The 24,792-nt window shown below is 44.8% G+C and overlaps 2 protein-coding genes across 5 annotated transcripts in view; one reads left to right on the plus strand and one right to left on the minus strand.

Moving 5' to 3' along the window:
- ATP6V1A (ATPase H+ transporting V1 subunit A) overlaps positions 1–2,465 on the plus strand; it is a 34,582-nt gene extending 32,117 nt beyond the window's left edge. For both annotated transcript variants that reach the window (XM_055002523.1, XM_055002522.1), the window contains exon 15: positions 472–2,465. In XM_055002523.1, the coding sequence (XP_054858498.1) occupies positions 472–564 (93 nt within the window). In that variant the 3' untranslated portion in view covers positions 565–2,465. The remainder of the gene's footprint in view (positions 1–471) is intronic.
- Positions 2,466–5,879: 3,414 nt separating this feature from the next.
- DUSP12 (dual specificity phosphatase 12) lies at positions 5,880–16,971 on the minus strand. Of its 3 annotated transcripts, XR_008598613.1 has the most exons (7): positions 16,681–16,971; positions 14,293–14,406; positions 14,077–14,195; positions 10,332–10,396; positions 9,817–9,913; positions 8,641–8,827; positions 7,198–7,282 (listed from the first exon to the last, which is right to left on the minus strand). XR_008598613.1 is itself a non-coding variant. In XM_055003015.1 (6 exons), the coding sequence occupies exons 1-6, from the start codon at positions 16,932–16,934 to the stop codon at positions 7,124–7,126; spliced, it is 930 nt and encodes a 309-aa protein (XP_054858990.1). In that variant the 5' UTR covers positions 16,935–16,971; the 3' UTR covers positions 5,880–7,123. The 3 variants fall into 3 exon arrangements, 2 of the variants coding, with proteins under 2 accessions (XP_054858990.1, XP_054858991.1); XM_055003015.1 differs by lacking the exon at positions 10,332–10,396 and having other exon boundaries at positions 5,880–7,282; XM_055003016.1 differs by lacking the exon at positions 7,198–7,282 and having other exon boundaries at positions 8,641–8,832.
- Positions 16,972–24,792: the final 7,821 nt, after the last annotated feature.

Genomic DNA, 24,792 nt, shown 5'->3' on the forward strand with positions numbered 1-24,792 from the left:
CCCTCCCTCCCCCCCTTCCCCTCTTGGAAAAAAAAGCAGAAGCCCAGGACGGAGCCAGCCAGAGGCTGAAGCCACATTTCCTGGATTTTCCCAGGGTGCTGGATTCAGCATTCTAGATCAGATTTGGGATTTTCTTATTTGATTCAGGAAAGCCAGATTTAGCCAGGTCAGCAAAAATCTGGCTTCCCCCCCTAGATCTAGATTGCATAGTGGTGGTATAGGAGAAACTGAAGGTGTAAGGGGTGCTGCCCCTCCCAGAGCACGGGCTGTTTGGGCAGGAGACCAGCCACGCAAGCGCCTTCTGGGTGGGGAAGGCGCCTCCTTCACAGAGCTACAGAATACTCCTGGCCATCAGGCCTGTGCAGGCGCAGTTCCATATATTCCTGCACAGAATACCTGAACAACAGTTACAGGTAAGTGCAACCCTGTTTTTTCAACCTTGTTCCTTAGCTTTGATTTGTTAAATTTCAGGACCCAGTGAAAGATGGAGAGGCAAAGATCAAAGCAGACTATGCTCAGCTCTTTGACGACATGCAGAATGCGTTCCGGAGTCTGGAAGACTAGAGCTGCAACTCTTGCCTCGAGCCCACTTGGCTGCTTTCTTCATCTTTGCCCTCTTGGTTTTCCACGGATAGAAGAGAAAGATGTACGTTTCCCTGAAGATTACTTTTATCTTGACAAACATTCCTGTTTCCTTTGATAGCTTTGTTGTGTGTGTGTGTGTGCACATGTGTGTAAGTCTGAGCTTAAAAACATAATCAGGTTTTGTAAAAATTGGAAGCTGCTTCTTCTTTTCCTGATTTGACATTCTGGCTGATGGGCAGTTTGTCTTGGGGGAGAACCAAGAGAGGGATATTCAGAGTTCAGCTTTCTTCTAGGAGGAAAAACTGCTGTCTTATGTACAGGGGGCAGAAGAACCAGTTTTTATTCTGCTGTACAATTGTGGCCATTTTAATGCTTTAGAGATAGCAAGTATCAACTGCATTTCATTAATGAGTTGCTGCCATGAAAAGCAAGACTTAAAAAAAATTACTTTGCTTCAATATTCTTTCAGCACTGCACAGTCTGTTTCAGGAGGCGTGCTGAAAATCTGCATTGGGTAAAGTGGAGCGCACTACAGCATCTCATGTGCCCATCGCTCATTATCTGAGAGAGTGCAACTTGTTTTCCTAGATGAAAGTACTTCTAAGGGAATGTACCTGTTACTGAAAGCCATAGTTAATTCAAACTTCTCCGTAGTAGGGATTCTTCCTGCCCCTTAAGGGACTTTGGACAACGCAAGAGAAGCTTGGTAATTTTTTCTCTTTTGCTTCCATATGACAAACTAGATCAGGACGCCAGTCTCCTCCTCCTGCCTCCCACAATGTTTGTTTTCTAGCACAATCACCAAGATGCTCATAGCAAATTTGGAAACCACAAACCTCTCTCTTGTTAGCATTTCCATTTATGAAATAGTTGTGAGGAGGGAAGAGAAGGTTGAGGCTGCAAATGTTGACTGTGGAGCACGTTGTCCTTCCTTGCCTATGATTTGCAGGGCCCCACATAAAACCTTAATCACTTAGCTTCCAGTGTCAGTGGTTAAGTTTCTAACTTTGCTTGCTGTGTGCTCATGGAGCTCATACTTAGTTTCATGATTAAGGAAGCGAATCCCAGGGGCAAAGGGGTTCTTACAAAACATTTTGGAATCAAAGCCTTGTTTCCACTCTCTCTCTTATTTTTTTTAAGAGTTCTATCAGGCAATAGTTATTATCTGTTTTGCAGAAACATCCTTTTCTCCATACAGCACAACTTATAGGATGGGGCTGGTGGTAACAGTGAGGGTTGCCGAGCTGTTAGGATTGCAGGTGGTTCTTCTAGTTTAGGCAGTGAATGATGACCAAGTAAAAATCTCTCCCCACCCCCATTTACAGCCTTTTGAGTGGGGGTGCTTTAGCTTTGGACCAATGGCACTGCTGTTTCATGGGATGCCAGCTCAATGTAGGCCTGGAGCCCAGCAGAAACATGGGGGGGGGGTCCTCCAAAAAACCTCAGCTGTCCTCCGTTGAGAACTGATTCATCATGTTGTTTACAAACACTGGTGCGTGAAAGAGAAGTGCAAAGCCTCACTGCTGTAATCTCACCACTGTACCATGTTGTACCATTTCATGCACAAGGAACAGATCACATTACTTTAAGATATTTAAAAACTTTACAACAAAATGCCTATTCTTGCGGCTATTAATTGTGCTGTACCTAGCCCAGGAGTAACCAGTTCAGTTTTGTGTATATATATATATTTTTTGTTTGTTTTTGTTTTGTGTTGGGAAAACGGATGTTCACTGTGTTGCTGCAAACTCTTTCAGCCACAAAAAGGTGGGAGGAATAAGAGGTTGGGCAAATACAGCTCTGTTCCTGTAATATATATTGTTGTTATAAGTTGTGTATACTTGTTCAGGTCACAAGGAATAAAATGTGGATTTAAAATATGTTGCCGTCTTCATTTAACAAGAAATCTCTGATCCGCCTCAGTACTGAGATTCTGAGAATAGTTAATTGCTATTGAATGTACACACGTGCTTAAAAAAACACTTCCTAAATAGCCACACTTCTCCCGATTCTAGTATGACTGTTCGGCTTAGGATGTTCACTAGAGATTCTGTACACCAAATTAGGGCCCCAAAAGAATTCCTTTTCTCAGCCTTACTGATAGTTCCACAACTTTAACCTATAGATCCTTAAGGAGTAAAAGTAAAAATATTTGGATAAAACCCAGTTAGGGTAGAATGATCAGTATACTGCTATTAGATGGTTGTTGTGGGTTTTCCGGGCTGTATTGCCGTGGTCTTGTCATTGTAGTTCCTGACGTTTCGCCAGCAGCTGTGGCTGGCATCTTCAGAGGTGTAGCACCAAAAGACAGAGATCTCTCAGTGTCAATACAGTGCCAATACAGCCCGGAAAACCCACAACAACCATCGTTCCCCGGCCGTGAAAGCCTTCGACAATACATACTGCTATTAGACTTAGGGTGGGCTATACATGCAATAGTAGATCACCTAAAAAACTATTTTCTTTTTCACAGCACACTTCAGTTCCTTTTTTTGGCAAACTAGAGTTTGCCCAGAGTTCAGGGATTTGTACATACACATCTATAGCTTCAAAACAACTTCAGTGCAAAGATGGGATTCAATTCAAGAAGTTGGAGGCAAAAATAGGACTATTCTTATGGAGTTACACGGCCTTTCAGCACTAGGTAAATCTACCCAATTGGTTCCTACTGACTCACTCCAACATCTAAACTTACTTTCTTGCTTTAAATAGAACTATCATGTTTCTTTTTGCTGTTTCTCAGCCTTACTTGGAGCTGTGTTTAATGAACTGCTGGCTTTTATATTTCATTTTTGGTTCATCCCAGGAGCCTCTAAGATGTTTTGAAATATGATTTGCACTCAGCACCAAGGAATTTAATAGTCTGGAATGTCTCATGGTTTATAATTTAGGAAGTTGAGATTCCCTGAAACCTTTCACCTTTCATTGTGTTGTGTGTTATGTGCCATCAAGTTGCCTCCAACCTATGGCAACCCTATGAAGGAAAGACCTCCAAAACATCCTATCATTAACAGACTTGCTCAGATCTTGCAAACTGGAGGATGTGGCTTCTTTTATTGAGCCAAGCCATCTCATTTTAGGTCTTCCTCTTTTCCTAGCATTATTGACTTTTCCAGAGAATCTTGTCTTCTCGTGTGACCAAAGTACAATAGCCTCAGTTTTGTCATTTTAGCCTCTAAGGAGAATTCAGGCTTGATTTGATCTAGTACCCAGTTGTCTTTTTGGCCGTCCACAGTATCTGCAAAACTCTCCTCCAGCACCACATTTCAAATGAATCCATTTTCTTCCCGTCAGCTTTCTTCACCATCCAACTTTCACATCCATACATAGCAATGGGGAATACCATTGTTTGGATTATCTTGATCTTGGTCCCCAGAGAGACTTCTTTATCTTTAAGGATCTTCTCTAGCTCCCTCAGAGCTGCTCTTCCAAGTCTCAATCTCCTTCTGATTTCATTTTACCCCTCCTTTTTTTGTGCTTAAAATTAAGACTGAAAAATTCAAAAGCTTACACTTGCTATTTGGTTAAAGATACCACACTAAAGTCTTTAAAGAGCAGCATGCTACTTTTGCCTGGTGCATAAAAGAGGAAGTACACACCAGCCAAAGGCACTTGGGCGAAGCACCCAGTTACCACCAAGACACCAGGCCACTGAGTGAAACCGGGCACAATGAAGGCCGTGCATCTCGATGCCAAAGGCAGGGGCACATGGGCAGAAGCAGCCCTTGATGTACTTAGTCCCAGGCTGCTTAGGGCTCATACTCAGGCAATGAAAAAATGTTTCACCTTCTCTCAAAGGTTACCTTCTTTCGTGCTGCCATCTCCAGGTTCTGCAAGCCAATTTAATTTTCCAGATTTCTATTGGTTGACTCTTTAGGTAAACAGTGTTTTTAAAAGAAACCAGAACTACCCGTGGATCCTGTCCTACACAGGGCTGTGCGTGCTGCCACATCTGCAGAAGATAGAAAGTAGAATGCTGTTGCTTTTCTAACTGCCTTTTTTAAAACAGCAAATTAGGCAAAATAAGGGAAACTATGCATTAAACTCCGTGCATTAGTTTTAAACATTCCTCAAAGGCAACTGAGCTTGTGGATGGCAGGCAATAGAGATGTCGAGGGCAGATTGTACTTGCGTCTCTCGCACATCTTAGCAGCTGAAATGAGAAACATCCAGATTTTACAATTCCCCAGCACTTCTTTAGCCACCTGTTTACGAAGCTGAAGTTGGTTCCCAGTTCCCAGTTCCTTATTCGCAGTTCCCTATTCGCAAAGCCAAGAGTAAAAGTTGACAGGGATGACATCATGTGAGAGAGACCTTCTCCCTTAACATTCAAGTCTGCTCCTTTCCCCCCTCCCAATCATAAACAAGATTTTGGCGCTCCTCTTGTGTGAGAACATTTCACATATTTGTAATATCAAGTTGAGTCACTAGAAAACAAGACATAGCAAAGTCTTGAGAGGGAGTAGCATGCGAGGTCAGAAACACTGGAAGCTGCGGCAGTTCATTAGATAAACACCTGTGAAAGAAATAGTTATGGCATTGGTAAAATGACAAGTTACAGCAGGATACATTGGTTCAGAACAAAAGGATCATTAAAATTGGCACGGATCGGGCTCAGACATGGCTCCCAAGAGACTCCCAAGGAAGTCCAGTATTGCTAAGCAAAGTCAGGCAATGGCAAAGCACCTCTGTTTGAAAGCCTTGTGGGGTCATCATAACTCAACGGTACTTTATACAGAGAGTGAAAGAAAGAAAGCCTACACACCCGCTTACCAGGTAGAAAATTTACTGTGGAACAATATAAGACACACAGCATTCAAAGGGTGGGGATTGGTCATTTTGTAGAAAAACAGCTGGAGGAATTCATTAGCATCTCATTAGCACATGTCATGCCCCTTGCCAGCACCAGAAGTGGTTTATTAGCATAACTGATTTGCATATGTTGCACCCCCTGACCTCACATATCCTGGCCACTCAGGGTCGAAATTAGGCCCAAAATGGTCAGGATCTGGCAGTGGGAGAATGATCCACTACCCATCAGAGGCCCGATCCGGGCCGTTTCGGCCCCAATCCAGGCTGAAACGAGCCCAAAATGGCCGAGAGTTAGATGGGCGGGGGCACCTGACGTGACCGCTTTGGGGAACTGCGTTCCTGCACGTTCCCCCTCGAAGTGAGCCCTGCTGACACTTGCCATCACTTTCCTCCAAGCAGGCCTGATACATAAGTTGCTGAATCAATACTAGTAATCTAATTTGCCTCAGCATGCATGTCCAAACAAAATGAAACAAGTCCAGTGATTCCTGAAAAGACGGTTTATTTCCACATCAGACTTGACTTCATCAGAGGCATGCTGTGTCCATCCACAGAGATACAGTCTCTCCTCTGGATTACTACTCAATATGAAGTGCTGCAGCAGCACAGCATTTGCCAGACATGCTACAGTTAAAGAGATTTGCAAGGCAGTTGCTTGGTCATCTGTATCTACCTTTGTTAAACACTGTAAGATGAACACTTACAACTCCGCTGATGCAGCGTTTGGCAGAAGAGTATTACAACATATCTTATGACCAGATGACAATGACCCACCCAGAAAACAGGGACACTGCTCTGGGAGGTCCCATCAAGATGTCCTCCGCTTACCTTGCTTCTGAGTAGTTCTATGGACATATATATGGAAATGATCTGATTTCTGAATAAAAGCCATTTAACCAAGAACCCGTGTCTTGCTGCAATGGTCCAGGGATCTGTCTGCCGTATCCTGCCATCCACAGCCTGACAATCCAAGTACTAACCAGGGCCAACCCTGCTTAGCTTCCGAGATCTGATGATCAGTGCAGTACAGGTTTCCAGGAGCCCCTCCAATGCACATCACAGTACCCTACACCAGTTCTCAAAAATCAGTACAACAGATTTCTGAACCTAGTTTTTCTTACATCTTCCCAGTTGCAATTCTCTCCCATATTTACCTAATAATGATAATGTCACCATCATCAGAAGCACAGTTTTTTCCAGCTTCTGTACCTACATACACCCAATCCTCTTTGGAATGGATATGAACCCATAGTGGAAGGCTGAATTTTAGTACACTGAGTCAGGTTTTCTGAAAGGGGGTTGGACTAGATGGTCTGTATGGCCCCTTCCAACTCTATGATTCTATGAATCACCTTTCCTTAATGGCAACTTAAATACAAACCAAACCATTTATTTATTTGTAAAAACCCTTGCAATATTGACATCTTTAATAAGATTTCTTGACAAAATCCAAACAAATTAGATCTTAAAGGCGAACCCACTTCGGGGCAATGTTCCAAAATACAAGTTGTTTTGCTGGATTTGCCCTTTGCCGCAAAGCTGGAGGGGAAAAAAGTTTCCTTTAAAGCAAAGAGATCACTATATATCGTTGAAGGCTTTCATGGCTGGAGAACGTTAGTTGTTGTAGATTTTCTGGGCTGTATGGCCATGGCCGAGATCACTGATTGAATTAAGCCGTTCTGTAAATAGTCCATGTGCTGGCCAGGCTGAATGGCACATTCCAAATTCATCTTGCAGTCTGCAGACTGGTCACGGGAAGCCCTCTCACTTCGTCCACACGACTCTTGTGAATCTGGAAGGCGGGGGTGACCCAGTGGCCACAGGAACACTGTTCACCATGCCAGTGGAAGGAGCCCAACTTTGAAGAACATTTGGGGCACAGAAGCTGCAAAAGAACACAACTGTACATGAGGCACATGCAAAATGTTCTTCACTCATCTCTACTCACAGGCACAGAAACTCCATAACAAAATCCATTAAAACTGGAGATCCGGAGCCAAAGATTATCCCCATTATTTCAGCTCGTCATGGAACCTGCCATCCTTTGCACATCAGCCGTTAGGGCTCCCATATTGTGGGCATCACAGAATCACCTTTATCAAGAGGCCCTGCCCATGGTTTGCTGCGATCCAGCTCCTCAGCTCCATTCTCTTCAGCCAGCCAGGACTTTGCCCTGTCCTTGCTCGGCTTTCAGCCCCTTCGTTTTGTGCAAAAGCATAACCCTCTCCTGTTCCTACACCATGCAAGGCTTCTCCACCTCCAGCAACCCTGCCCCCCCCCTTTCTCAAGCCCCTCATTCCCTAGGTGTGTCCCTCAGCTCAGTATCACAGACCTCCCTTTCTCTTCATGGGTCCTCTCCACAAAGCCAACCCATTCTTTAGCCTCTGCACCAGAGACACAGACCACTGCTTCCCTTCACACTTCCTGTCAACAGCTGCTCTGATTTTTCCCCCCAGCCCAAATGACCTTTCCCTTCTCTCAAACAAGCTGCACTGTTTGTGAGCACTGTGTCATACGCAGCTGCAATGGTTATGAATATTCTGTGACTTCACTGCAGCTGAACCAAAGGCATAGGTGCTCACAGACAGGCAACAGCCTCCTAAATGTTTAACAACTTGCCCATCTGCACTGTGACCACCCATGATGTCTAAGGGCCAAGCTACAAGTGACGAACGACACTTGAACGGCAAGTGAACAGACTCGTGTATTCCTCCCTGTTCACTTGCACTCCACTTGATCACTATGCGATCGAGTGGAGCGCAAGTGAACAGGGAGGAATGCACGAGTCTGTTCACTTGCCGTTCAAGTGTCATTTGTCACTTGTAGCTTGGCCCTAAAGGCTTGAAAAGAAGGCCAGTACAGCACTCTGGAGGAGTGGCTTCAACTCCACCACAGAGACAGAGCTGAGCCAGGGACAGCTCGCCTTCCGCCCCCTGAGATAGCCTATCTGGCTTTCTCAGAAAACTTAGCTCTGTACAGAGTCAAGCCTGCCACAAAGCAAGGATTCCTCAATGCATCTCAGTCTGCAACAAAACAGCCATGACAAGCCAGGAGGTGAAGGGAGAGTCCTGTTATCTGAGATCCACAGGCTAACCTTTGACCCCCCTGCAGTAGTTGAATGAAATACTCTTAAACTGGATCCTTTCCACGGGAAGAAAAGCAATGAAGCCCACCCCTATTTACTATTCAGTCTTCAAAACCCCGACTGCCTTGAAACATCACCTCTGCAACTGCTCCCCTCACCTGCCCTTCCAGCACTCCTAGCAGGGCTGGCTCCATCCACTGTACAGGCTCTACAAAATAAGAACTGCAAACAGACTGACTACCATGCTGAAAAGAGGTAGGGTCTGGAAGTCTCTTGTGTGCAAAAGCAGCCGGCCCCTTGCCTTCCATGTGTGCCAGGATGCTTGAACTCCGAAAGAGCAGACGCCTTTCCTCCAGGAATAAAGCAACAGAGAAATTGAAGAGACATTCAGCATGAATGGCATATGGTAGTTACAGGTGATTGGAAGTTTGTTCTTTTACATGTTCTTCTATTAATACATTTTATACATGTACACACAATATCCATAACATTCGCTGCTTATATATGTCAAAACACACAACATAAAAAGAAAAAAATGAGAAAAAACAGGAGAGAGGGGAATGCAAAGATATACCACACTTATAGTATATTTTGTTCCTTTGAAAAACTCTGTAAGGTATAAAAAATACGCCACCAAGAAGTCTGACAGCAATAAAACATTTCTATATGTAAGTTCAAAGTTCTCTCGATTCCATCCTGATTCCTGCATAATGGACTCTCATACTGTCAAATAAATAGATGGAAAATATAGCAACTTCCAGCCTTTTTGCCGCTATTGCTGATCTAACGGGCCCCACTGCAGCTCCCTTTAACTTTCCCAGGGATTCAGGATATAGCCCCAAAGCATTTACCAACCGCAGACCTGTGTGCAACACTAAATTAATCCAGAAGCAAAGCACTTCCGAACATGCACAAAATGAGCTGCTTATCAGCACCCTAGTGGGTAACATGAGGCAGGGAAGCAAATTCCCATAGTGATGTCAGGATAACATCTTCAGGAAAAATAGTATTCACTCACGACTCGATGCTTGCACAAGGAACTACCTTTACCTTAACCATCACTCAATCTTACCCAATCTGGAATTTTTTTAAAAAAATAATGTCCTTTTTTACTGACCATACAGATTTTATTTCTATTCTGGGGCAGGAAAAAACTATTAAGAAGTGCTAACAGTTCTAATCCAGCCTGACCTGGCCCATGCTGACGACATTAATGTATAAAATGTGCCACGCCAGAATACTCTAGTCACAAGACTGGATCTCCTCAATATCAGACAGAAATCAGCAACTAGAGTAAGAAACTAATTTAACTGTAGGTTTATGGAGGGCCATACCTGCACTTCCTGCACTTATACAGAGCTTCATAACTTGGAGCCTGAGGTATAGTGCTTGGGTCAACTGCAAAGACATCTCGTGGCAGGTTGCGTAGCTCTGAGAAGAGGAAGCACGTTTGAATGTATGAATATGTAGACAAGCTTCATGAAACATTGCAGCTGCATTCAAATGCAAAAAAATTCCCACAGACTCATTCTAAGTTGGGAGGATAATATAGAAAACACTGGGATGCAAGACTGGATCGTTTAGAACAACTGAATGAATTGTGGCAAGGGGAGAGTGCGGGCAATGTGAAATAGCCACAAAAGCCAACTGGATGAGAAGCTATTAGAAAATCCCAGCACATTAAAAAAAATCCCAAGATATATTCAAATAGATAATAGAAACAAGTAAACAGATGTTCTTTTTTTAAAACTAGCACCTGGATTTGCTTAACTACTAACTATGGATCCTCTTACAGAAAAACTATGAAAAGCAGCATACTCCCTTGAGACTTGTTAGGGTCAAATCGTACCATCTCACCCCCAGAAGGTTTGCTGAAAGAGTGCAAAAAGGGCCTCCTCGAACACAGAGGATTTCCTGAGTAGGAACAAAGAATTACAAAGTGTGTGGGGGGGGGGGGGCAGCTGTAGTAATCTTGTTGCAAAAGTAGCAAAGAGACGCATAGCGCCTTACAGGCTTTTTTAAATTTAAAAGCTAAGAAAACACCATTATTAATCTCAGATCCCGGAAAGCTTAGCCATTTTTTCTCTTTAGTGCAACTTCTCTAAACCAAGAGAATTCCAAACCAATTACATCTGAGACTTCTCTGACTGGGTGGTTAAAGACGGGTTCAAGCTATGCAAAAAATGAATGTTACCCATATTTCTGCATCAGGACCAAACCACATACATCTCTGCGGATCAGCGTGTGAGTCCCAAGATGCATAACTGAGCTGCAAGATGCAGGGAGGGGAATCAGATGGAGGCACTGTGCAAAGTAGCTGAATAAAAAAAAGCTCTGAGCTTCTCCAATCTATTTCCGGAGGGGGGAGTATTGGAATTGCGAGCATCATAAAAAGCTAAAATTGGTATGCAAATATTTAAGACACCCCAACTATTAGAAAATGAGTCACCAAAAAACAAGAATGCCGTTTGCACATGTAAAATTTACACCCCATCTTTCTGCCCTTGTGAGGGCAATGAAGACAACTAACAGATTAAAGCATACATATTACATTTCAAATGATTTAAACCAAAACAATTATTTTAAAAAATCATTAAAACAATTAAAATCCGAGCTAAAAAATAGAAAAGCATGAAAACAATAACTAAACATTAGAAATGACGGCAGGGTCACGGAGGGAATGCCAAGCAAAACAGAAGTCTTCACCTACTAGCAGAAGACTGCAACAGACAGCACTTGGCGAGATCCAAAATAATTAACCCTAGCTAAAAAGCTGAAGTTTGGTATATATAAAGACAAGACACCCTGATTACTATTAATTTCTGAAAATGGGACATTTTTACAGCTAAGGCAAAATTCAGGACATTGATTTTACCTCCTTCTAGAGAGCAGCACTCCAATACAGCCAACACAATCACACACAGGATAGAAGGCAGAGCCCGGGGGAATAACCACTGCCTCCTCACTGTCTTAGAGCCTATGTTCTGTTCACCACAAGAGGGTAGCCCCATGACTGGAGAGCTCTGCACACAGAGAATCATGAAGGCTTTCCTCCAACCAGCAGAGAAGGCAGAAGAGGACAGAAACTGCACATGGCCTTCATGGGACAGCCCTCGAAATTCTCAACACACAGTCCCTCAGGCATTCAGATCGCTCTCTCGTGGTATTAGTATCCAGCATTTCATATCCTTGGGGAAAAGCCTCAAGTTCAAATCCCTGTTATGCCATGTAAGCTCACTGCATGGCTTTGGGCCAGTCACACACATTTTAACTTACCTTATAGGGTTGGTTGTCGTTGTGAGGATAAAATGGGCTCCAGTTGGGAAAAAATGGAATACAAATATCCAAGGAAATAATTAAATGTATACTTTGATAACAAATGCTGTTCTTTACCTAGTTTGGTGTAGCAGTTAAGAACAGCAGGACTCTAATCTGGAGAACCAGGTTTGATTCCCCACTCCTCCACTTGAATCCAGCTGGGCAACCTTGGGTCAGTCACAGCTCTCCCAGAGCTCTCTCAGCCCCATCTACCTCACTGGGTGATTGTTGTGGGGATAATAACAACATACTTTGTAAACCGCTCTGAGTGGGCGTTAAGTTGTCCTGCAGAGCGGTATATAAATTGAATGCTGGTGTTTTTATTGTTGTCGTTATTTTTGTTTAATGCTACTTCCAGTTGGACTCGTACCTGGCAGAACATTGCAAAATCAACAGTTCAAGTAATTTAGTCCCAACATGGAGAACTATAATGAAATTCATATCCCTTTTCCAAATTGTTCCTAAGAATGTCATATTTTAATCTCCTTTCAGGTTATGATAGGAATGACAGTCTTATTTATTTATTTATTTGTATTTATGTCATTTATACTCCTTCTTTCTTACTGAGACTCAAAACTGATTACATAGTGTGAGATCAGTACAATCAGTAGCAATGACAAGGATAGGCATTTCCATACAGTGTCAAGGACATTTCCATAAACAATGTCATAGGGTAGATGAGTAAAAGTTTAGAGACATAGCATTAGCATGGATCCAATTGAAGGATTGCTCAAACAGAACAGAATAGGATTGACATTAGACAACATGAAGCACAAGCAGCATATACGAGTACATATTCAAAGCAACAGATAATAAATACGTAAAGCAACATAATGGTGGAGCCCATGGTTCCCAACTCATTGGCGAAACATCCGAACCCCCCCCTCCCTACAATATCGCCCTCCTATTAGTGAAACATCCAAGACCCCTTCCCGACAATACCGCCTTCCTGAGTAAAAAAGCCTTTTTGAATTATTCAGTTTTGCATTGTTTGCGGAAAGCCAAGAGCATGGGAGCTCTCCTGACCTCCTCAGGCAGGCTGTTCCATTGGGTAGGGGCCACCACAGAGAAGGCCTGTGTATGGGCTGCAGTTGATTTTGCCCATGTGCAGGCTGGCACCTGCAAGAGCCCCTGTTCGGATGAGCGAAGCTGCTGTGGAGGGACATGGGGAGGGAGGCGGAACCCATAGGTATGTTGGGCCAAGGCCATGAAGAGCTTTGTATGTAATAACCAGTATCTTGAATTGAGCACGGTAGCTGATAGGTAGCCAATGGAGTGACTGCAGGATGGGAGTGATGTTCATGCTCCTGCTTGCACCTGCTAACAGTCGAGCTGCAGCATTTTGCACCAATTGGAGCCCCCTAGTTAACTTAGATGGAAGAACTATGTATAGTGCATTACAATAGTCAAGCCTTGATGTTACCATAGCATGGATCCAAGTGGCCAGGTCAGCCGTGTCAAGATAAGAAGCCATCTTCCAGGCTAGAGTGAGGTTGTAGAAAGCGTTTTCTGCCGCTGCCTTAACTTGTTTTTCTAGTAATAATGCTGGATCCAGTATAACCCCTAGGCTCTTAACCGAGTCTGCAAGGGTCAGACGATCTCCATCGAAAGTGGGGAGTACACTGTCTTTCAGAATATCTGACTTCCCAACAAGCATCACTTTGGTCTTGTCTGAGTTTAATTTCAATTTGTTATTTTTCAGCCATTTCACCACAACTGTCAGGCAGCGATCTAAGATTTCTACTCCATCCTGTTGGGACCTGGATAGCAAGATATAGAGTTGGGTGTCGTCCGCATATTGATGACACCCAACTCCATAGCTGCAAATGAGTTCTCCTAAAGGTTTTATGTAGAGGTTGAATAACATGGGAGATAAGATTGCGCCCTCTGGAACCCCACAAGATAGTTCCCATTCTGGAGATAGCTCATCTCCAATGGCAACCCTTTGAGTCCATTCCATGAGAAATGATTTAAACCAGTCCAGGGCACAGAAATATATTTTTACAAGTAAATGTTTTTAAATGGGAAAGTTCTAAGTAGATTTTTCCATCTTTAAGACCTTTATAAGCTCATTTTGGTGGCTCCTTTGGGCCTTTTAAAACTAAATAAAATCTTCTTGTGTTATATCAATTAAACATAACATTATTTGGGCTTTTAGCACTTTTAACCTTTTGGATACTCGGGTGTTTGAAGTCCATTGTTCTCTACAGAGAGTAATTTTCATTACAAACAAGCTGAAAGTTTCAGGATCCAGGAAAATTCTTCCTCACGCTTACCTGGGTATTTCTCTGTAACCTTCTGCAAACAATATTGTTTGTAAATGGAACTGGTTACATCAACTTCACAGCCCATTTTTTCATAGAGTTTCAGTTGCCACTCAAAACCTTCATTCATTCTGGAATTAAACAAAAACAAAAGCTTTCACTCACAAAAGATGAACACTTGAGCCTCATGAAGAATGGAAACAAATATTTCCAAAGGAAAAAACATACTTGGCTTCTGGTCTGAGGGCCCGGACAAAGGCATACGCCTCTTCAAAAGGGAGATGATTTGCTTTCATTAAATAAGCAGTAACAACAGCAACACTTCGGCTGACCCCAGAATGACTGAAAGACAAGGAGATAACCATTATAACGCAATCACAAAGATTTCTCTTTGCATTTTGTTTTCTCTTTAAGGTAGAGACCTATTTTTTTACAATGTAGTTGTAGACAGGATTGGATAGCAGAACACAAAAGTCACCAGTACGAGAAGCATTACCAGTCACATCTTTTTCCTTTAAAACATGCGAGAGTCAGGAGGGTGAAATCTTTCCTGCACAGCTCTTCAAGTGTGTTCTGAAGGAAGCCATGATGATATACATCAAGATGCCCTTCAGAAGTGATGGAATGTATATTTGGTATCAGAAGAACTCTTCTGTCATACATACCCTGTAGGCCATCTAACTCTCTTTGCAAGCCTCAGCCAAATAAGCAGGAGCTCCACAGGAGAATTATGTTTCTATACTGACAGAGGTTTCTTCAAACCAAGAATCACCAGGTGCTTTGCATACAAAAGTAAGAATATAAAAGACCTGCTGAATGGGACCACAGGTCCCCCTAGTCCAACTGTGTTTGTAATAGCTGATAAGCAGGGCATGAAAACAAGGTCCTTCCCCCGAATGTCTGGTCCCCACAGGATCAGTGAGAAACAGGACTATCAAAATGATGGGGAAAGAAAAAATACGTTCTCTACCCATTAGAATTACATTTTTTAAAAAATCAGAACTGTTTATACTAGTTGATTAATCAATTGGTTAAGAAACCATTATCACTTAATAGCCCTACCTTCATTGTATGCTAAATCATAACACCATGAAGCCAGGGAGTAATCAGCAAGTTAACCAGATGGGTGGAAATTCAACAACAGTTAGGAAAGGATGAAAATTTTGAGTCTGTTAAACTACTGCGCAGCATACAAAAATGCAAGTATATCATCATGCAATACAAGGAAATTGTACTCTAAAGTAACATTTAGGATATTCCCAGTAGATTGGATGGGTGTGTGGAGTTAAGATTTCTCATACCTTCCTCTTAACACAGTTTTGAAAGTCGTCGGCATTGCTGGCTGTGACAAAGGAAAGGTTGGCTGGCGACAGTCCCTACCCTCCAGCTTTTTTTAAACAATCTGATTCTAGCCTGAAAACTGTATTATGGTTATCAAAGTTATTGAATGTTGCTCTATGCTGTTTCATGCCCCTGGTTTGCTTTAATACTGAACATGCTTCCACAGCTGTTTTTACAGTATTTGTGTGTATGATGAGCTGTCAAGCTGCCTCCGACCTATGGCAACCCTCTGAAGGAAAGACCTCCAAAACATCCTATTATTAACAGACTGGCTCAGATCCTGCCAACTGGAGGACATGGCTTCTTTTATTGAGTCAAGTCATCTCGTGTTGGGTCTTCCTCTTTTCCTGCTGCCTTCCTCTTTTCCTAGCATTATTGCCTTTTCCAGACACTCTTATCTTATCATAATGTGTGACCAAAGTAGGATAGCTCAGTTTTGTCATTTTAGCTTCTAGGGAGAATTCAGGCTTGATGTGATCTAGAACCCACTTATTTGTCTTTTTGGACATCCATGGTATCTGCAAAACTCTCCTCCAGCCACCATATTTCAAATGTTTTTCCTGTCAGCATTCTTCACCATCCAGCTTTCACATCCATACATCAATGGACATAACTCTAACGTATGTGAATATAAGATGACCCCCTTCTTTGTATTTACTTAAATGCAAAAGTAGTTTTATCATAAAAAAGGGGATCATCTTATATTGTCTCGTTAGAGTTTTGACCATTATTATTTTGCGTGCATAACATTTTAAGGGGGCCGTCTTCCTTTGGAGTAAATACGGTAATGTCAGTGTATCCTTTTTGTAAGCCACCTTGAAGTCTGTAGAGCAAGAGCATACATGCTCTTTAAATACATATTAGCCCTGACCAGGATAGCCCAGGGGAGCCTGATCTTGCCAGATCTCAGAAGCTAAGCAGGGTCGGCCTTGCCTAGTTATTGGATGGTCGGCCTCCAAGACCGGGGCTGCAGAGGCAGGCAATGGCGAACCTCCTCTGTTAGCCTCTTGCCTGAAAACGCCGCCAGGGGTCGCCAGAAGTCAGCCGTGACCTGAGGGCGCTCTCCACCGCATAAGCATTAGGAAGCGCTCCCCTCCCGCCCGTTTTCAGCCGGCCTTGTTCAGAGGCCCACGCCAAGCCTCCTCGAGAGGCCCAGGCCTTGCTAGTGCATTCACCCCACCGACACGCCACGTAAGAGCCTCGGCCTGTGACCCCCGAAGACGCGGCCGCCCCGGCTCCGAGGGGAGAGGCCGCCCGCGCCCGCGCCGCGCTCACCATCGCACCAGCACGGCCCCGCCCCGCTCCCGCGCGCGGCCGACGAAGGCGGCGCAGTCGTCCAGGCGGCTCAGCAGGTCGCTGCGGGGCTCGTCCAGCAGCGGCACGTGCAGCACCGCCTCCAGCGCGGCTTCGGCGGCAGCGCCGGGCGGCTCCGAGTCCACCGACAGCAGCGCCGTCACGCCGCCCCGCCCGACCTCCTCGGCGCCAGGCAGGCCGCAGCCCAAGTACAGGCCGGGAAGCACCGGCACCATGGCAACGGCGGAACCGCACGCCGGGAGCGGAAGGGGCCGCTTCTCCATTCGCGCCCCCGCTCGGCCACCTCTTCCGGCGAGCGTCAGGGGGCGTGGCTAGAGAAGGCTCCTCCCACTCCGGAAAGGAGGGGGCTGGTGCTGCGGCGGCTGTCGGTATCACGTGTGCTGCCAGTCTGACCCTAACGGGCGGGGCTGCGTTGCCTGCTGCCCGCCCTGGAGTTGCTGCTGCTCCGCGCCCGCGTGACTTTAGCTCCGAATTGGAGTCTTTGTCATGCTCCGTCTTTGGGAAATGGCATTTATTTACCTTATGGCATTGTTGATGGAAATGTCCTTGATATTGACTATACTGATCTCAGCCTGTTTAGCCAGAAACTCTTTTGCTTTAATTTCAACCCATTGGTTCTGGTCCAAGCTTCGGGGGCAATAGAAAACAACTTCATGCCTTCCTTTATATGACAGCCCTTCAAGTACTTGAAGATAGTTATCATATCGCCTCTCAGTCGTCTCCTCTCCAGACTAAACATTCCTAGCTCCTTCAACCTTTCCTCATATGACTTGGTCTCCAGACCCCTCACCATCTTTGTTGTCCTCCTCTGGACACGTTCCAGCTTGCCTATATCCTTCTGAAATTGTGGTGCCCAAAACTGAACACAATACTCTAGCTAAGTCTTGGTGAAAAGGCAGACAATAAATAAATAAAATCCGGATTCTACCCCCGTTTTACAGTGCAATCCTATGCAGACTTATTCCAGTCTTCAATGGGCTTAGACTAGAGTAATTTTTAGGACTGCACCATCAGTCAACCAGTGCAGATGGAGCTCTGCAAGAGGTAGAGCAATATTACTCCACATGCCATGGCTGTGGATGACAAAGGTGCAGCTTCCTCGCCTACCTTGATTTCAAGTTGCGTGTGACACTATAGAAGCTTGCTGCACTGGCAGCCTTATTGTTTTATAGGGCTGTGAGGTGATGACCCCCCCCCCACAGCCCTGCTATTCCCCCCTCCCACTTTTAAAAACATATATATATATATTTTAAAAAAAAAGTTGCTTCACAAACTAGCATCCTTTAAAACTATTACATTTTGTAATCGCTTTAAGTCATTTTGTTGGGACAAACATGACTGGTCTTACATTTTTTTCCCTGTAGTGCTTAATCTGGGAGTCTCTTCATTCACTTAGTAATAAATACTAAGTGAAATAAAATTAATCAAATATATACATTCATCTGGACCAATCATGGAAACAACAACATGTCATTACTTAGTGTTGATACAAAATGGCCACCAATGCCTGCATGATAACAGCTGGAAATGAAATTGAACTATATACCAAGAATGATGAAGTTATAACACTGCAAACACGCTAGACTGTATCTCAACATTGGCTAAGGTATGTACGTAGGTGCTATACCGGCTAATGACGACCCCAGCAAGAGGCCCTCAAGGCAAGTGAGAAGCAGAGGTGCCTTCCTCTACAGAGTGTTCCTTGGTGGACCCCATCTGTTACGACCAACCCCCTTTCTTTTTCAATTAGATTTTGCCTTTAACCCACTTCTTACACCCTTTGGGTAGATTGCTGCCACCAGGAATTATATTCCAAAATAATTTAAATTTCCCCTTTAATAATGTACCCAAGTGTCAGGCTCCTTTGGGGGTCAATGTGGCCCTGAGGATAGGAATGGGATATAGGAATAATAGATACTCTGGGATAAAAAAACAAACAAAATAAGCATTTATTTTTACAAGAAGTGTATCGGTTTCATGCTGTTGATTAAGTCTGATGGTTTCAAAGATAGTTATCAGTTCTTAAAGTTTCTCTTTATAGGCTCAGTCACACAGATATACACAAACTTTCTCTCTTAAGCGCATACACAGTTTGGCTGCTTCAGGTAGAATAAAAGTTCTCTCTCTCTCTCTCTCTCTCTCTCTCTCTCTCTCTCACACACACACACACACACACACACACACACACACACACAGAGCGCTCAGGCTTCCACACAGGTTGCCTAACTGACGTAGAATGAGAATCCCCTCAGGCTTCCACACAGTCTGCTTTGCCTAGACTGAATCTTTTCTCTCCATTCAGTAACTAAAAATTGCAGTTCACTCCGCCCACCCTCAGTCATCAACCAATCATCTCACTCACTCATCCCTCTCTTTCACCCCCACTCTTCATCTGTACCACACCCACTGCTGGCACCAGGGTTTCTGGCGCCTGTGGCCACCCTCCTATGCATGTGCACGTAGTGCGCGTGCAGTGCGCACAAGCGCCCCCAGACTGCATGATGACATCATAGCGTGATGACATCATCACGCAGTAAAGCCAGGGACATTGGCCAGCGGGTGGCTGGGGTGGCGTGAGGAGGCTGCCCGCGCTCTGCACGCCACCCAGGCTGCCTGCCATCCCTGGCCCGTGGCTGCTGCACCCGCCTGGGGGCAAGTGGCGGCAGTGGTGGTGGTGCAGGGCTGGCTGGTGGCGGTGGCGCGGGCCAGGCACGCCAGCTCCGTGGCGCGTGCCTCCGCCCTGGCACCCCCTCCGGCCCCACAGTTCCCGCGGCCCCCATCTCACCGCCTCAATGGTGGTCCCGTGCCTGACCACACCAAGCATTTAAAGACACATACCAACCCAGCTTAGCTTCCAAGGTTATACCATGCTGCCTTTCCTCCCTTGGACAAGGTACCAAGAGAGCTGCCTTAAGCACAGCTACTCAGAATCCTAGTCGGGTGTATTCTTGCGACTACACGATGACGCTGCCATCCCAAGCAGAGTTACCCCTTCGAAATCTTCTGCACTCAATGGGCTTTAAAAAGGCATCGCTGCTTAGGATGGTATTGTCATAGGCAGATTATTTTGCATTTTCCAGGTTGTGACGTTGATCTATCATACTTGGTCATTTTTCCTGCACCTTTACAGAGGCCTGACAGACAGAAATTCCCCCAGTGATGCTCTCCTCATCATTCTTTACACCAAGAACAGCTTCACCTGCTAAACTCCTGCTAAATCCCAAACTGAAATCCACATTCTTTTATTCAGACCAACAGAAATGACACAACACACTGCACATGCTTTCGAGTGCTTGGTCAGGATGGATGATAAAGTCAGAGAAAAACGTCTTTTAGGCCGTGGAGTGAAGGCCTCTCTGTGCTGAGTGCTTAGCCACTTGAGCGCCAAGGAAGTTGCCTTCCACTGAATCGGAGCCATGGTCCATCCAGGCCAGTCTGACTGGTAGCATCTCTCCAGGGTCTCGGGCTGAGGTCACTTACCTACCACCTCATCCTTTTCTCCCTAATGGAGACTCAAAGTAACTTACAACATCCTCCCTCTTCCATTTTATCTTCACAACAACCCTGTGAAGTAGGTTAGGCTGAGAGAGTGTGTGACTGGTCCAAGGACACCCAGTGAGCGTCTGTGGCCAAGTGGGGATTCAGACTTCAGTCTCCCAGTTCCTAACCCATCACTCTAACTGTAACGTTGGGTTTGCTCTCATCTCTTTCGTCCAAGAAAAGTTGTATCCGGGTCTTAAAGGCAAAACCAGGGCGCAGTTGTATCCCCCACACAGCCCCTTTTACTTCTCCATGTGGTTGCAGTCCTACATGGATGTAAAGTGCCCTCAACCTAACTGTGTAAGTTGAAACATGCCTGTTTAACCTTGTTTAATTTCCCCGATAACAGTGAAATCATTAGCAGAAGTACTCCAGTCTAAGCCCATTGATTTCAATGGGCTTAGACTGGAGTACCTGTACTTACGATTTCACTGTTACAGTATCATCCTCTGGGGTTGCCAGCCTCCAGGTGGTGGCTGGAGGTCTCCCGGAATTATAACTGATCTCCAAGCTATAGAAATCAGTTTGCCTGGAGAAAATGGCTGTTTTGGACTCTGTGGCATTATACCCTGCTGAGGTCCCCCCCCACTCCCCAAACCATGCCCTTCCTAGGCTCCACCCCTCAAATCTCCAGGAATTTCCCAACCTAGAGCTGGCAACTTTTTCCTAAACAGAGTTAGACCCTTCTAAGCCCATTGACTTCAAAGGACTCGGGAAGCTGTAACTCTGTTTAGGATTGCACTTCTAGAATCTCTGCTTTGTCCTACTCTGCCTCTAATCTGCTCTGGAATCTCTGCTTCTGCTAGTCTGGTGCAGTGTTTAGAGAAGGGGTCACCACCAACCTTTTTGAGCCGGCAGTGCGGGCACATTTGGAATTCTGACACAGTGTGGTGGGTGCAGCAACAACATGGCTGTCACAAAATGGCTGCTGCAGGAGGCGAAGCCAGCCACAAAATGGCTGCTACAGCTGACCTTCAGTCAACTGGCGGAGATCCTTGTGCTGTGGAAGCAGTTTCTGCCAAAGCAATGCTTTTAAAAATCTGCACAGCCAATCAATATCCAATCAGAAGCCATGTTTTTCAAAAGCCCCACCTAGCCCCACCCACTTTCTAAAAACACTTGGTGGACACCAGAAAAGTGTCAGCAGGCACAACAGTGCCCATCGGCACTAGGTTGGAGACCTGTGGTTTATAATATCGCACTTGGTTCTGGGGGAGCCAGATTCAAATCCCCACTTGGCCATGGAAACTCACTGCGTTATCTTAATAACAACAATATATATACCATCCTTCAGGACAACTTAACGCCCACTCAGAGTGGTTTACAAAGTATGTCATTATTATCCCCACAACAAACATCACCCTGTGAGGTGGGTGGGGCTGAGAGAGCTCCTAGAAGCTGTGACTGACCCAAGGCCACCCAGCTGGCTTCAAGTGGAGGAGCGAGGAATCAAACCCTCAATCAAATATTAGAGTCCTGCTGCTCTTAACCACTACACAAAACTGCCTCCCTTGCACAGGTCACTCTGTCTCTCCCCGTCTAACTTACCTCACAGGTTGTTGTGAGGATAAAATGGCGGAGGGAAGAAAACTTTTAGAAGCCATATTGGTGGGTCATAACTGAGGATGAAAACAGGGTATGAATATCTAAATAATGTGAACCATGATTTATGGCCTTGTTCAAAGGTTGACCCAGAAAAAAAGAATGCTTTTGAGATTTCTTAGAATCAAGCTTACTGATGAAAACAATAAATCAAACAGAAAATGGGAAATAAAGAGCAGGAGCTGTTCATTTTTTAAAGATATTGTTTCCCCCATACATTTGCATGGGAATTTTAATTATTTCTTTGGAACAGAGACCAGAATAAACTAGAAAAGATGTAAATTATTTGAAAGAAATAACTGTGGCAGGCCACTGTTATGAAACTGAGAAACACCCAGTTTATTTTTGGAGCTTGCGAGCAAATTCATGAAACAAAACTGCTGGGTGGAGGAACAGGTGTGGAAAGAAATGAAAAGGCGCTTCGGAGAAACCGAAGAAGAGAAACCATCAGGACTGTTAATGCCCCCGGTCACCAATGTTCAGGGAAGGTAAAGGTTTAAGAGTATTATCTGCAAACATAAAGAAAGGGTGTCAAGCTTATTCATGTATTGAGTTTGCTTCAAATTAGTAATGTAAATGTAATGTTTATTATTATGGCACGGCGCCAGTATAACATCCCTCTAAAATTCAGAAAAGCATAAAAAAGATAAAACAGATGATTACAAAAGATAAAAACTAGCTAAAAATTATACAATAAACTATGTACAGATAAAAGAGTAGGTAATATATATAAAAGTGTTAAGATGCCTAAAGGAGAGACTGGGAAAACCTCATCCATTAGCAAAAGTGAGAGCATTTACACCATCTTTTCTGGTTGTGTAGCAAGTGGCACAAAATTTGGCTATCTGAGCAGTAATAGTCTGGGATTCATCAGATAACAGGTATGTAATACAGTTTTATTCTGACCGGCCTGGCCATGCCTTTATTAGGGGTGACATATATTTGGCGCAAGCAAAGTGATACCAGAGGCACCTTAAAAACATGTGCTCTGTGGTTTCAACTTCCCCTGCGTCACACAGGCATAACCTCTGCGTAGGGCTGCCAATCCCCTGCCCATGGGGGATCCCCTGTTCCCACCTTCTCTCCTCTGACCCCACTTACCTGGTTAGTGGGGGGGGCGTGCCCCCGGGGCAATTCAACCCTTCGGCAAGCGCTAGAGCACACACCGGGCCAACCGTTTGACCCGCGTGATGACGTCACTTCCCAGAAGTGACATCATCAAGCATGCTGGGAACGCACGCTATGCATGCACGAAAGAAGGGACACCGATCGCCGCGGAGGGTGAGTGCCGGGTTCCCAGTCCCCTCCTGGGGGACTAAAGGGAGCTGGCAACCCTACCTCTGCACCATAAGGACTCCCTTATAGCGGCCCTCTAGTACAGCCGAGGGAAGGGCTGAGCCCTAGCTAGCGTAAAAGCTCTCCTGAGCTTGTGGTCCTCAATATAGGTTAAATAAACAGGGGGAGCTAGGCGAAATCTAGTTAGCTCGGAAGCTCCAAAGGCCGGGTATCTGGCCAGATCAGTCTGTCTCTCTATATCGAACAGTCTTTGTTTCAGGACAGACTTGGCCTGGTCCCAGTTCATCGCCAGAATAGCTTGAGGGGAAAAACCCAGAAGGTGTCGTTTATTGTGGGATGCCCTCAGCTATTTGGATTGAAAACTGTCCAGTAGAGAGAACTCCCCTCTGTCTGGAGATCAGGGGGCGGGGCCACCGGCCAGGTGACCATTTTCAAGACATGCCGGAACTCTGTTCCCCGCTGAAAAAAAGCCCTGTTTATACTTTCTCCCCAATGGAGACCTGAAGCAGCTTACCTCATTGTCCTCTCCTCCATTTTATCCTCACAATAACCCTCTGAGGTGGGCTAGGCGGAGAGTGTGTGTGACTGGCCCAAGGTCACCCAGTGAGCTTCCATGGCAGAGGGGGGATTCGAACCTGGGACTCCCAGATCCTAGTCCAGTACTCTCAACACTACACCTGACTAGCAGAGGTTCAAGGGCAGAGTAAAGGCACAGTAGGGCAAAGTAGGGATTCTAGAAATGCAGTCCTAAACAGAGTTACAACTTCTTGAGTACTTTGAAGTCAATGGGCTTAGAAGGGTCTCACTCTGTTTAGGATGACACTCTAATAATGAAATCCTAAACAGAGTTACTCCAATCTCAGCCCATTGATTTCAGTGGGCTGAGACTGGAGTACCTCTGCTTAGGATTTCACTATTAGCAGGGAAATTAAGCAGGTTAGATTAGTGTTAGGATCCCGATGATCAGATGTGCTCTGAGCGTTCCGAATGTATCAGAACTCAGTTTTGAGGCACACACGGAGCCAGGCTGGATCAGGACCACAGCATGCAGGGAGAGAGGCTGAAGCCCGCCCGCCCCCGCTGTTTTCCTAGCATGAAATATTTTTAAACAGTGCTACGATTCCATCGTGACATCACTGTCATTTGAAATATTAAGCAATAGCCCTATGTGAGGTCTGGTGAAGGGGGCACCCACAGAACTGTGTTGTGTGGCAACCCAGAAGGTTTTGGATCTACTTGACATTTGAGAAAAGATAATTCACTAGTGGAGGAGTTCTAGGCTTTCATAGCATAATAGCACTAATCATCCTATATGTGTGTTATGCACCATAAAGTCACCTCCAACCTATGGCGATCATATGAATGAATCGCCCTAATCAACTAAAACTAAAAAAAAAAAAAAGACAGAGGTATACCTCCTCCAATGTTGAAAAGAAGTGTCTTTATGATCATCACAGACTCACACAAATGCACAAACCACATAGATGAGAAAACAGGGGTGCATTATTTACCAATACGTGTATCCTCTGTTCTAATTCTGGATAGAACAGCAACTATTTGATTGTGGAGAATAGGCCTAGTGTGGGACCAGCCTCATTCTCTGCTCACCTTCTAGTCCACTGCCCAGATCACAAT

The sequence above is a fragment of the Eublepharis macularius genome, chromosome 18 (genome assembly GCF_028583425.1).
Source record: "Eublepharis macularius isolate TG4126 chromosome 18, MPM_Emac_v1.0, whole genome shotgun sequence".
Classification (NCBI taxonomy): domain Eukaryota; kingdom Metazoa; phylum Chordata; class Lepidosauria; order Squamata; family Eublepharidae; genus Eublepharis; species Eublepharis macularius.